Source organism: Ostrea edulis, chromosome 2, assembly GCF_947568905.1.
Source record: "Ostrea edulis chromosome 2, xbOstEdul1.1, whole genome shotgun sequence".
NCBI classification, from domain to species: Eukaryota; Metazoa; Mollusca; class Bivalvia; order Ostreida; family Ostreidae; genus Ostrea; species Ostrea edulis.
Genome location: NC_079165.1, coordinates 80,254,644 through 80,269,135, shown reverse-complemented (window position 1 = coordinate 80,269,135; position 14,492 = coordinate 80,254,644). Strand labels below are relative to the sequence as shown.

General features: G+C 35.9%; 1 protein-coding gene across 3 annotated transcripts; it reads right to left on the bottom strand.

The window, feature by feature from the left end:
• Positions 1–5,419: 5,419 nt before the first annotated feature.
• On the bottom strand, positions 5,420–13,989 carry LOC125682006 (sphingomyelin synthase-related protein 1-like). 3 transcript variants are annotated; one of them, XM_048922375.2, is made up of 5 exons: positions 11,015–13,989; positions 9,933–10,556; positions 7,229–7,346; positions 6,591–6,741; positions 5,420–6,037 (listed from the first exon to the last, which is right to left on the bottom strand). In XM_048922375.2, exons 2-5 carry the CDS (start codon positions 10,550–10,552, stop codon positions 5,676–5,678), a joined length of 1,251 nt encoding a protein of 416 aa, XP_048778332.1. In that variant the 5' UTR covers positions 10,553–10,556; positions 11,015–13,989; the 3' UTR covers positions 5,420–5,675. The 3 variants fall into 3 exon arrangements, with proteins under 3 accessions (XP_048778332.1, XP_048778334.1, XP_048778333.1); XM_048922377.2 differs by having other exon boundaries at positions 13,500–13,989; XM_048922376.2 differs by having other exon boundaries at positions 9,933–13,989.
• Between the last annotated feature and the right edge of the window lie 503 nt (positions 13,990–14,492).

Below are 14,492 nucleotides of genomic sequence, written 5' to 3'. Positions count from 1 at the left end.
CCACCTTATCATGAAAGAAGTACAGCATAAGATAAGACATCACCTTCTCATGAAAAGAACTACATCACAAAATAAATGACACCACCTTATCATGAAAGATCCACAGCATATAACCAAACAACACCACCTTATGAAACACACCCGCATAAGGCAGTAATGGTATTCAATACTTCCTGATCTTATTTGGCCAAAATATTCGTAGGATTCTCCTAAGTCGTCACGTGATCATGATTATCTCAAAACGGGACGCCGTCCCGGAGTTCATTATCCGACTCGGGAAGTAAATGAATAAAATGGAAATTAGCTTGATAACTTTTTAATCCCGTGTCGCACCTTAAAGAACCCTCACTGCTACGACTCTGAGCGCAAAGCACAGGTCTATAGGTCTAAAGTGGTACTTCCGCTGGTGAGGTCTCGATTCTGGCTGAGACTCGGCTTGGCTGCATGAATATTTGGACTGAAACCTTCACCGAATCTCGGAGCAATCATTCATAATTCGTGTCTAAAAATTTACTTTCAACTTCGACCGAGTAAAAAATTCTCGAGAGAGACGTTAAACAACATACAATTAATCAAACGAAGTCTGTATGTGAGAAACTGTTGGACCTATGCAATTTGTAGTACACGAACCAAGTCTACGAGACTCATCCCTATGGAGCGCCAAATTAATATAAACTCAAATAATTGAAGATATCATCAATTCATTTGATGCGCGCAACAATTTAATTAAAGATCTCTTCAAAATAATTAATGATATCTTCAATTCTGAATTAATGCGCGCATTACTTGAATTGATGATAGCATTAATTCTTCAGCTGAATTGATGCCCGCTTTAATTGAATTAATGATCTCTTCAAATGAATTAATGATATCAACAATTGAATTGATGCGCGCTACATTCAATTAAAGAGAGCAATAATTGATATAATACGCGTATTAAATCAATTGATGAGAGCAATAATTGAATTGATGCGCGCATTAATTCATTTAATGAGAGCAATAATTGATTTAATGCGCGCATTAATTCAATTATTGCTCTCTTCAATTGAATTAATGATATCTTTAATTCATTTGAAGAGAACAATAATTCTTTTTAGAGAGAGCAACCATATAATTAAAGATATCTTCAATTCAACCTATCCACAATTGAATTAATGATCTCTTTAATTGAATTGTTGCTCTGTTTAAAAGAATTGATGTGCGCATTAATTCCTTATACAAAAGCATTGTAAATAATTAAATATATCTTCAATTGAATTAAAAAGATTATCAATTTATTTATACCGAGCTCTAAATTAATTATTGCGAGCAATATTTCTAGGAAATTGATGCTCTCATCAATTGAATTGAAGAGAGCAATAATTGAATTAATGCGCACATCAAATCTATTATTGCTCTCATTAATTCATTTGATGCGCGCATTAGTTCAATTGATGAGAGCAATATTTGAATTGAAGCGCGCATTAATTCATTTGATGAGAGCAACAATTGATTTAATGCGCGCATTAATTCAATTAAACAGAGCAATAATTGAATTGATGATATCTTCAAATAATTGAAGATATCTTCAATTATTTGAGTTTATGTTAATTTGGCGCCCCATACATCCCGTGTAAACTACGACAAAAACTTTCTTGTAATGAAAATCGAAAACTTTCAAAGGGATTACAAGTAATGTTTGATATAGATTTGCACCCAAGCGTGAATTATCCATGTTGATAGATATATGTCCATAGTTTTGAAACAAGGCGAAATAAATCAAAACTACTTTGTATATTAGGGCGACTCAGTATACTAAGTTTGGGATAATTTCGTGAACATGGACTTATCACGAAAATGCAATTTTTCCTGATTTTTAATTGGAACCATACTTAAAACATTGGTTGTGTTAATTAAAATGCGCATATAAAACCATTGTCTGTATATTTGTCATTAGACATGTTTAGTTAGGGATACGGAACAAACTGTTCAGTTTGTAGAGTTGTTTTGGATATTGTGCAGGGGTCAATTTGCCTCCAGAAGTTATCTGGCAAAGTGCTTCATAACCTCAGAGGATTGAAGCTTTTTGAGTTTGGTTTAGATTTTATTTTTAAGTAGCTGAATAAGAGCCATATTGGCATATACCGTGGTACTTATTTTCGCACAATACGATTGATAAATAATTTCAAAATTTTAATAGCCCTGCAAGGTTAGATCAAAATTGGATCTTAACCTTGCAGGGCTATGAAGAAATGATTGCTTCGTAATCGTAGTAATGAACAATGTTCTTTTATTTATCGAAGATAATGATAGTCCTTCAACGAAACCCATTTACTTCAACAGGTTGGAAGCAAAGCAAACACGAATTACAAGAAGAGATAATTCAAGAATTGTGATTTGATATGTCTTTTATAATAGTTGTACGTGTCAGGATTTCTGCAGCATTACAGAAGACATTGGTGAGAGAGAGAGAGAGAGAGAGAGAGAGAGAGAGAGAGAGTATTTGTAAATAAAATTATTGCAAACCTAAGGAATTCTTGATATGTCTTTCTGTAATTCGCCAAGTTTTTGTCGCATATCAAGCTGAAAGTCGTATAGCTTCCTTGTGGGTAGCTCTAGATTATGTTATAATTTTCTTGCAGGAGTTATGCCCCTTTATGGAGGTTGCATATATTAATTCATCCGTTTTTCAAGTGAGAACCTATTTATTTTAAAGAACGTTTGTATGGGTATTAAAATGTGCATGTGGTAAGATTTTAATTTCGATTTTCTGAAATAATTACAGGTTGTTGAACTTGATCAGTTTGGAAGAAATATTACATGGAAGTCTTTCTGCCATAAACTTTTCTTTAAAACCACTAGACCAATTTCAATCGAAATTGGTATAAAGTATCAATAAGACAGTTGTTACTGAAATTTTGAGAAGTCGTCAACTCCGGAAAAGGAAATTGAATACCGAATTACAGAATTTTGTCCTTTATGATGACAGCGGGAAAACTTGGATTGGTCTCACATCGACGTTATATAATCATTAGAGGAATAACACACCAAAGATGAAAGGTGGGCAATATATACTATTATTATATACTTTCAATTTCATCTCTTCTTTGTTCTTTAAAAGTTTGCGGGCATATATCGTGTGATATATGCCCGGAAACATTCCGGCCCGCAAACATTACGTCACAATCAATACACAAGCAAATTACTACGTCGATAATTTTAAAAGTTTTCGTGTTTTTCATCTTTTACTCAGTTAAATCAATAAAGAAATTGTTAAAAATAAATTATTGATAGTTTCTAAATGAAATTGAAAGTATATAATAAAAAGGTTATAGACTTTGTGGGGGAAAATATGACGACCTCGTTTTTTGTCGCGGACGGACCGAGCTTACGCGCCGAAAAACTCGGTCGTCATATTTTCCCATACAAAGTCTATAACCTATAATGATGATATGAAATTGAAAACTTTCAAATTTACTTTATCCAGTCAAAAATATCACTGTCCCTGAACATTTGGTCCTCTGTGCCACTGTCCCTGAACATTTGGTCCTCTGTGTCACTGTCCCTGAACATTTGGTCCTCTGTGCCACTGTCCCTGAACATTTGGTCCTCTGTGCCACTGTCCCTGAACACTTGATCCTCTGTGCCACTGTCCCTGAACACTCGATCCCTTTGCCACTGTGCCTGAACACTTGGTCCTTTGTGCCACCGTCCCTAAACACTTGGTCCCCTTACCACTGTGCCTGAACACTTGATCCCCTTGCCAATGTCCTTTGACACTTGACCTTATTGTTAAAATTACTGGTCTGGTTTACTGGTTTCACCCAAGATCTCTAACCATTCAGTTTACGGTGTACAGACTTATTCAGCCCTTATCACCAATTGTCAGAGTTATGATGGTCATCCAACAGACGCAACATATACCTCAGGACTTATTCAGCCCCAAAGTGACCAAAAGCACCCTAGTCTTTACTAATAAAAAAAACCTGCAATAGTGAGGCGGCTTATTAAGCTTTCTCACTATGTTGTTTTATTATCTTAGTTTACTTACTAAAGCTTTTATCTGCTCTGATTCTTTCTCCGCGCCCTGGAGTGTCAGTACTGACTCGCTTGGTAGACTATGACTGTTTATATAGATTTGGAAGAGTCTAATTCATAGGAAAAACAGGGTTAAAACATAGATTGGTCTATTTCCAACTCCTAGGGGTAACAGGATGAAATTACATAAACTATTTGAATTAATCCGAAACTTGATTCACTACACTACCCATCCCTCAAAGTCCATACGTCCCGTATGAAAGGAAACGAAGATTATTTATTTTCATTATTATATTTAAGATTTTCCATATCAAAAACCATACAATACTTTTGACAAAGAAAAAATCCAATCCATATACAGTTTTCTATCGGAAACTAGTATAACTAGCACAACACATAGATATCACTTAAGTTACAACTTTTTCTTCTCGATTTCTCTGACCTCTTTTCCTCCCTCCCTCCATTATCACCTGTACATTTCCACAGATTCGATACGCAAGAGCTTGTTCTGTGTATGATCAGTTTTTAAATCGAGACAGGCTACTGACAAACAAGTTGATGTTACAGGGATTTCAACAGTCTCGATTAAAGTAAGAAATTCACAAATTCTTTGGTCGTTATAATTATCTCATTTGCCAATACAACCTATCATTGGGTCAAATGCGATATATATATATATATATATATATATATATATATATATATATATATATATATATATATGCCCCTGTCCCTCAACACTTGGTTCCCTTGCTAATGTCCCTTGACCTTGTTACAATTACTGGTCTGGGTTACTGGTTTCACCCAAGGTTTCTAACCAGTTAGTTTATATATATATATATATAACACAAAATATATCAAAACAAAATAAATAATGCATGTTCTTAAAGCCAAAACTCCAAAATCCTCAATTGCATTCGTCTTTACCTTCCACAGGTTTAATTCATCAGCTTTCAAAAAATTTTAACATTCGATACCATAATCAAAAAGTTTATGTGAAGGGGGGGGGGGGGGGTAGCCAATTTTATCTTACTTTATATGTGAAAATAAAGGAAAATCTATGTGCCTGAGAATTCAACCCATTAATGTTCATATTCATGACATTCAGTGATATTTTAAACCTGATTAGAATTTTTTATTCAAATACATTTGGGGAAACCGGTACAGCTCTCGATTACAAAGGCACAAGTTGGAGTGGGAAAACAAACAATCGGTCGGACAATGCCAGGGCTGCTGAATATTGACGGAGTATATATGCAATACTAAGAAGCGTGGATCATACTTTGAGAATGCGATCTCAGTGTTTGCATTATAAGAATGTACTTCGATCACATTTTGTTGACACGGTGGCTTTCCATTCTACATTTATCAACAATCCACGGTAAATCATAGCACACATACGTTAACTTTTCACTATTTAATGGATATTACATTGAAAATGTTGTAGAACACAAAAAACGTGTTTGAAAAACAAATGCATAACAGTATTGACACTGTATAATAAATATTAAATAAGAAAATATGGGTTTATTGCATAGTGAACTCACACACACATACACACTGACAAACTGCATTGATTGGCATCGTTCTTTGAGGTCGTTGTTGAATCACAAAATTAATAATAAATATTTTTTAAACGTTTTTTCCCCTGAGAAACATCAGGAATGACGAAATGACGTGTATTGTTTCAAACAGAAGTCTACCCGGTTTTCCTTGATGAAATTTCTAATGGATTCAAAACTAGGTATCGGACACTCATACTCGTTTTTAATCGTTCCGCACGTGTCCTTTTCGAAAAAATAAAAGACCGGAAACCAGAGTCTCATCCGCTTCCGGTCTCTCCTCATTAGTGAAAGATTAGAGGCGAAGGTCTGGTAGTACATGAAGATCCGTGACGTAATGTAGAAAGATACCACGACATCTAGCGTGTAGTGTCCGTGGGAGGCGAGAATGGCCCACATCCCGGAGAAGCAGTACAACCACAGGGCCACGTGGAGGAGACGGTATCGTCTAGGGGTATCTGAAATAGAAACGGGGATTATACCTATAGATTATCAGATCATCACACATTCGCATCTCCTCGAGTTCTATCTGCAAATAGCAGAAGTAAAACGTATTTTTGCTTTCCAGACTGTCGGAAAAGCCCGAGAAGTTGCGATTGGTTATTTTATTGCCATATTGGAATGTACTCGAAAAATTCTAAGAAATGTAAAAAAAAAATAAAAAAAATAATAATAATAATAAAAAACCCCAAAAACAAATGAATAAAAATAAATTTGGCTTAGATGGTTAATACCAAGGTAAGCCATTATTTGTAGGGATGAAGGGGTCATCGACGTATTGAGGTGTGTGTCCACCACACTCTCTCCTATACAAATGTTTACTTTTGTCCACACTCATTGAATCGCTGGATTTAGCTTTCATATTCGTCGTGTATTTGGAGACAGATGCATGTCATCACGTAAAATAATCAATGAATCTTAACTCAGTAAAATTTACTTTGAAGGCGTTGAGAACGTTATGTCGGACATTAAACAAACAGAAGTCAATCTTTTTGAGGTGGTGTAACTTACATTCAATGGCGATAAGGGTTGCCGTGGTGATGGTGATGGTATGGCCGCTAAACATGTAATCACCACAGGTTTTCATCCCTCCCATCTTCATGCCCATGCCTGAATACACCTCCATAATTCTTCTCATCTTACTCCAGGAGTCTTGGAACACCTGCCAATAGAGAGGACCACAATTAGGATGCTCAGTGGCGAGAATATTTAGAAGCGGGTAATGCAGAAAAGATAGTTAAATTTGTCATACAAGCTTGAATAACGAAAATAACCCCACAGAGACTTGTCATCCGGATTGTGAAAAATTAATAAATATATAAAAATATGAATCATCTATTTTTTTTTTTTTTTTTTTTAAATCCACCTCAATAAGTCGTTTTGATAAAGATTCCGACTTGTTTTTGGTCAATAATGCATCGTTCAATTACACCTCCTACACGTAATACCGCATTGCTATGATACAACTTGTAGCGGGTGTATTAATTACCAAAAACGCGCTAGCATCTTTATCCAAACCACTTTAAAGGTGATTTTAAAGAGGATTCATATTTTTATTCAATTAAAAAAAAAATCCACCATCCGGAAGACAATCCCTTATGAGAGAGAGAGAGGGGAGGGAGAGAGGGAGAGAAAACTACTGTGTTTACCATTCTGTCACAGTCATAATGCTGTTCCGGCATGGGAAGGTTCGTGACAGACACACATACACAGCGTAGGAGATATATACTACCAGCAATGACTACAGTGCGGCGGAGGACCACCAATCTACAATAGTTAAATTACAAATCAATATTCAACATTAAATCTCGCCGAATACCTCCAATTTACATTGAATGAGAAAAACCTTGGTGAAATACTATTGCTAAGGTACAACAGATAAATACAACGTTAGTGGAATGTGGATACTCTGTTTTAAAATACACCATGTTGTTTACACAGCACCACTCCTAGCACATTTAAAATTATCCCTAAAATGGTAACAAACTGTGGAAGATAGAAGAATTCCAAAGAGATATAATAAAATTGACAATTAAGTGATACATGCATCTTTCTGTATGTATTATCCCCCCCCCCCCCCCTCTATTTTGTGCTAATGAACATATATATGCACATACTATTTATATATCTATACCCTTGGAGATATGTACCATTGTGAATGGTATGAGCGAATAAAGGAAATGAAAATGAGAGCTGATGATGATGTATACATAACTAACTACTACAACAGGTAGAGTCACCCCACCCACCGGAAATACAACAACGGCGGGGGGGGGGGGGTCAAATGGCCTAATTATTTCATTTCTGTTGATGTCATCGTTTTAATAGAATCGTATTTGTGCCTTTATTTTACACCTACAAGAATTATATGCCCCAATTTTCAAAATAAAAGTGCATGACATTTTTTAATTCCGACAACTGGATTTGTATAAATTACAAAATAGCATAATTTGTAAAATGGTCATTGGGAAAAAAAATCATCTCAATCATCTCATTTTGTCTACTTATAGTTTTAATTTTTTCTTTCTTTCTAAAACACAGTGCTGACAGAATGACTATTTTTGGACTACTCTTATTTTTGTCTGTTGTCCCCCGAAAATCAGTAATAGTATGCAAATACTAATCTACTCTATAGAAGCCTTTTAAATACCACCTATTGACAGGATTTGCTTCGACTTTTGATCTGATAGAAAGGGTTTAGAGAGGGCAAATCGATGTGTGGAATCCGATCTGTATATTTTAAACAGACAAGACAAAAATTATTTTCGACAATCAATATACCAATCACGAACCATTACTCTTGGGAATTCAAAACTTTACACAGACAGGGTTACCTTGTGCAAACAAAACCGACGGATCTAAATGCGACAATAAACTCATGCCTTCTCTTTTTCCTTTGCTTTGTTTTAGTTTTAAAACTTAAAATCGCATTTACTATACGTATATTTAAAAAAAAAATCCTAAACACGTGGCAGTATTTAGTCATTCTTTGTTTGTAAGATCTAAATGATAGGGATTGCAAAACGGACATTCAATCGCTCTTAGCCCTCGTTTTTGACCTTTTCGTAAAAAACTGGATTCTATGATTGTTCTAAAATGTGGCCCAACTTTTGAGATTTCTGTACCAATTGCGCTTTCAATATTTAAATACCCTTTCATTAAAGAAAATTTATAGTATCGCCTTACACTGGTTTTCTGCTTGATAACGTTTAATCTCCTTGTATGCATTATATATGCCCCACCTCTATTCTGTGCTAATGAACATACGAGTATATGTGTGCATGTATTATTTATATCATTGTTACAAAATCACATTTATGTATCTCCTGTACCATTGTAAATGCTTTGAGTGAATAAATGAAATGAATGAAGAAAAGAAAGACCATTCTAACATAATTCTACACTAATTACCCCTAGCTATAAGTAAACTCCATGATGTCGATTCACGTTTCTGTCACCAGCATGTTACCCAAGACAAATTAAAATGATGTAAACATTCAATACTTCGTAAAACGATTAGAATGATAAAAAAAACGTATGTAATAGTGTAATGGAAATATCCAATGATTAAAAGAATATTGATTAATTAATGGAGTATAGATGAAAACAGCTTGTTTTCAATTACGCTCGACTCTCTAAAAGCCCAGTTGGTATTGTAAAAGGAAAAACCTAGTTTCACCCCCCCCCCCTCTCTCTTCAGAATATTCAATATATCAAATAAATATGACAGATACAATCTATGCACCTACTCAGAAAACTTGTTAATTCTAATGAAATTGATATCGTCGATAGATGTATCTTCAGGAATGAAATTTCTTCTTCCAACTTCCTTCTTAGTTACACGCAACTTCCTTCTCAGTTACACGCGCGTTGCATACCTTGTGTACCTAGAACTTTGTAGGCCCGGGTATGACGTTAGAAGATTTTATTAATTAGGATTCCTAAGGCCCGCGTAATCTTCCTTATTTTTGAATTGCAGTTATTACGTGTGAAATTGGCTGTCACATGCAGCTGTTACTTTAAGAACACGTGGACAAAAGCAGAATCGTTAAAATTGTCCAAAGTTTAGATATCAATTTATAACCGATGACTTTACAATGTCTGTATTTCATTACAGAAAAGGAAAAATGATGAAAAGCACAGACACACGTACGCTTTAAGATCTACATTCAGGTACACCCGTCACACAAGACGTAAACCAGGGTACCAGAGGGAGTGTATCAACAGCACATGTCTGTCCTAATTTGATAAGAAGTATGACACCCCCACCCACCCACTTCCCCTCTCCATATACACCCCATGCTGCGAATGAAGAGACTTGTCTCTAAAAAGCTACCTTAACAGCTGCAGTACCTGTGTTTATGGAAGACGAAGATCAATCCTAAGAGCACTAACAGACTAATGATTACGCTCTCGGAGACCTTATAGGCCCATGGAATGACGGCGAAATTATCCAGATAGATGTCCGGAAGTGGCGGATAACGTTTCTTGTCCGGAAGTTTCTCCTGAGCGTTCACAATGGCGACAGAAGTCATGAAATGGCTTAACATGCCGTACAGAACCGCCAGCACTGCTTTGCGTAGGTCTGAATGAAATCGCTTATAGAATACATTGTTTTGGTTGTCATCAGTTTTACTTAAGAGTTCTCGGTCGCTGTCGAAACTGTTCTCCGAATCCTCCATTTCTAGCGCCTCGTGGGCCTTGTAAGGGAAGAGTTTCTGAAACTGAATGTTGTTGATAACTATTGCATCAACGTCTTTCTTCAGTCGCTGAATGCTGGCACTGAGAATTTGAACATCACTAGGCACAGTTATGTTAAAGGGTTCCCCCTTTAGAGAGTTCTCCGTCAATCCGCAGAGGGTCTCTCCGTCGATCTTCCTCTCCTCGAATACCTGCCGGTATTTTTGGAAGCCATTGTCCGTTAACCATTGCCCCACCTTTTCACAATCCCAGCGGCGTGGCGGCACCTCCATCTCACTATAAGAAAAAGAGATAAATGTCGATGTATTTTAAACTGTGTCTTGATACCCCTTTCACCTTCGGAAGCACACTTGGGACTGCGCTTTTCTAAGGAAGCAGAGAATTACCCATAGAACTGAAAATCCGTTAGTTTATTTAATTCTTTTCGATGTATTATGCTGAAAAATTTCCAATATTGGATAAGTCCCACATCATGAGGAATAGGAGAACGCATGGATAAAGAATCAGAGCATTTAAACAGGAATCAATACTACTTAAAAGTTCACAAATTATCACGACACCGACGGCTAAATTAAATATACTGTATGATTAACACAGAACTTCGAAAGTTTATATCATACTTTCTTGAAAGAAATTTAAAACCAGAAAAAATAGATAAAATTTAATTTATGTCGAATTCTTTTTTTTTTTAATTTTTGGCGCAAAATAACACTTTTCGCAAAAAATAAAGTTACCTTCCGATTCACTACACGAGGTGTCTGCCTTTAACTGTCAATGAATGATGGCATCAGTTTGAGATCTTTAATAAGCTAAAAGGAATCGTGCGCAAGACATCAGTTAACCTGTTTATGTTGAACTTGACAACCACAAAATATTTCCATTCCATTCAACAAGGCCAGCAATCAATTCACAGCACGACACGCATTGGGCGATTTTAAAAACCATATGGAGAGTTTAACACAAATTAAAAAGTCGATTGTTATTGTTTAGACGACAAACCTTTAGTAAACGCCGGATTGAACCAAGTATTAATCCAGATTGTTTCTAAACCGATTAATCCCATGCTGAATTCCTGCTTTTGTGTATTGGTGGTATTGGTGGTATGAGTATATTGGTGGTATGAGTATAGTGGTGGTATGAGTATATTGGTGGTATGAGTATAGTGGTGGTATGAGTATATTGGTGGTATGAGTATAGTGGTGGTATGAGTATAGTGGTGGTATGAGTATAGTGGTGGTATGAGTATAGTGGTGGTATGAGTATATTGGTGGTATGAGTATATTGGTGGTGGTGATTCGATAAACTTTGCCAACTAGTATGCCCTAAGTACAGTGCATGAGCCTTACACAGAAGTACACTGAAATTATTCAAACTGACGCATCGGGTCTAATATAATAAAAGATTCAAGATGCCTTTTGATTTTTCGTAGATATTTAAACGGAACTCAGAAATTTAAAGGAAGGTCCCTCAAGCTTGATTAGAGCATTGGTTTTCCTTTCAATCAATTCGGAACAAATGTCTTCTTTTGAAAATTATTGAATTTCTTTACTTTCGATTGTACTTGAAAAAAAACATCACTTGCCTGATCTGTTTTCATTAAACACTAATGACAAAAATTGGCAAAAGTTATTTGCTCATATCCAAATGTCACTACAGAATTGACCTAAAATGAAATACTCTCTCTCTCTCTTTCTTTCTCCCTGTGAATGAATAATAAATAATTATTTAGGGGAGGGGTCTAAAGTACTCTAAACTCCTATCTACTGATATGTGTGAAGATCAGGATACTTGATCCAAGAATTACTAGTAGCCATACTCTCATTACATGATAATATTGATAGATTCTACATATGTAGTCCAATAACTTGAAAATAGATAAATTCTTTTTCTTTTTCAAAAACACCGAAGAAACACCTTTATCTATAATAGAAAAACATAACACTTAAAATCCATTAACATGAATTAATCAAAGGTCACATTTTATCATATCAATGTTTACACCGACCCCCGATAAATTATGTCTGATCAAAAGACGAAAATGGGTCATGATTGATACTCGAGTTATCAAAACGACGTGTTCAAAACAATATATAGAAAACAACTATTTCAAATGAAATAACTTTTTAAAAAAGAAAACTTAGGTTACATCGTAATTTACAGTAAAAATGCAATTGCTTCTAACAGAATATTCTAACCCATAAGATTATATCTGTATAGAAATGTCCGCCAGATGCTACATTTTCATTGAAAATCCAGGTATGGGGGACCGAAAAACTTTGACCTAGGGGTGGGAGCAAATTCTCCTTTGAAAATTACACACAGTGCTGATAAACTGATATACAAATGACTGCTTCAACCTTAACATACCTGCGTGGTTTTCCCCTTGAGTTGAGAGAATTCCCGTCTTTGGAGAAATGCATCGGGAAATTTATGTTATGGAATGCTTCTCAGACAATGCTGACCCGCTTAATATACTGTTTCTCTTGGCTTTCGACTGATTTATGACTAGCAGCGCTGGGAAAGTCAACACTTGAAATAGAAGTCTCTAAGAGTACCCCTGTTCAAACACTATACGGAACTCTTATCTGAAAAACGATCATAACTGACCCAAAAAGGAACACCAGCATCTTTACTAAGTAGAAGCATCAACAAAAGTCTTATTAGCTGTTTGTATGAGCTGCCATCTTGGGATCCGACTGGATTTTGTGTTCATTTACAGATTATCCCGCAAGTCTATAACCATAACCATTTTAAGTTTCCATGGACTATGGTCACAAGAATATGCAAAAATCATACGATCTGTACTTTTTAACTAGGTTCAAAAACTGTATATATAGTTATATACATACTGTAATCCTTTCAAAATAGACGGTTTAGTGGTTTGTATCTTTAAAAAAAACCATGTCTAATACATTGCAAAGTGCGTTAATGACTATATTGTGGACCAGTAAAACGCATGGATGATACATGATACATGTATATGTGAAGGGCTGAACATTGTTGTTGGCCGATTTCCTTTTTTTTTTTCCTTTCTTTCTTTCTTTTTTTTTTTTTTTACAACGCCTCGACCCCAACATTCACAGTTTTCGTGCGAGTGCTGCAAAACTCACGGGCAGCAAACAATGTAATATCTTAATTCACTGATTAGAAATGCATAATGTTTTCAAGAAAGCAAACAACATAGATACATTTGAAAATAAGATAATGATGTTAACTTACCTGTGTAATTAAGCGTTTATGGGTAACCAATGCAGAACGTAACAATGACTGATCCACCACTCATATGACTATGAGATCGTGAACACACACGTGACGATTACATAAAATCATTTCTACGTGAGAAATTTCTATTTAAAAACTAATAGCGAAGAAACTGGGGTAGGTTTGACTCATGCAAAATTGTCCCTAGATTTTGAACCATCGCTCTCTTCATGAAAAGATGACAGTGATGTTTGATAAAGTTTTACCTAACGTTTATCAGTTTATCCAGCGGCCGATGATATTGGGTCTATAGTTTTGGCGATTTCAACCATGTCACATTGTGTCCCATTCATACGTTTGAAATATCCACACGCACATTTAAAATTAGTGTCATTATCATTAAATCACTTCCAGTGCAGATGTACTAATCTAACTTTGTAAAAATCATTCCAATTTATAACCCTAGCATTCTATTAATATTGGTATATAAGCATGTCGATACCTGGACATGCCTCAATAGAATTTTAGAAGACTCTTTAAACTATAAAAACATTTTCCTAAAACAAATTCACAATAATTCTATTCAAAACAAAAAGTTGTGTGATGGTGGGGAGAAGGGGGAGGGGGGGGGGGGTCTACTTCTCTTCCGCTCACCCTTAACCACCACCACCCACCCTCTTTCTCTATGTACATGAAAAGTGAAGATAACGAACATTGACCAATCTCATAACTCCCATAAGCAATACAAAATAGAGAGTTGGGCAAACACGGATCCCCAGATGTACCAGAGGTGGGATCAGGTGTCTAGGAGGAGTAAACATCCCCTGTCGACCAGTCACACCCGCTGTGAGCACTATATCTTGATCAGGTAAACGGAGTTATTCGTAGTCAAAATCAGTGTGCCAAGAACATCCTTCCTTCCTTCCTTCTCTTTCCGCCTTTCCCTTACGCCCCCCCCCCCCCCCCCTCCTCTCGCCCATTTTTCCTCTTCCTTTTTTTTTTACCGTAACA

What these genes read in the sequence shown, in the direction of transcription:
- LOC125682006 (XM_048922376.2), bottom strand. Translation starts at nt 10,552, where the DNA reads ATGGAGGTGCCGCCACGCCGCTGGGATTGTGAAAAGGTGGGGCAATGG. An exon ending in TTCGTCTTCCATAAACACAG is followed by an intron (nt 7,347 to 9,932) that starts GTACTGCAGCTG and finishes TAACTATTGTAG; the next exon opens with ATTGGTGGTCCTCCGCCGCA. An exon ending in ATTATGACTGTGACAGAATG is followed by an intron (nt 6,742 to 7,228) that starts GTAAACACAGTA and finishes CTCTATTGGCAG; the next exon opens with GTGTTCCAAGACTCCTGGAG.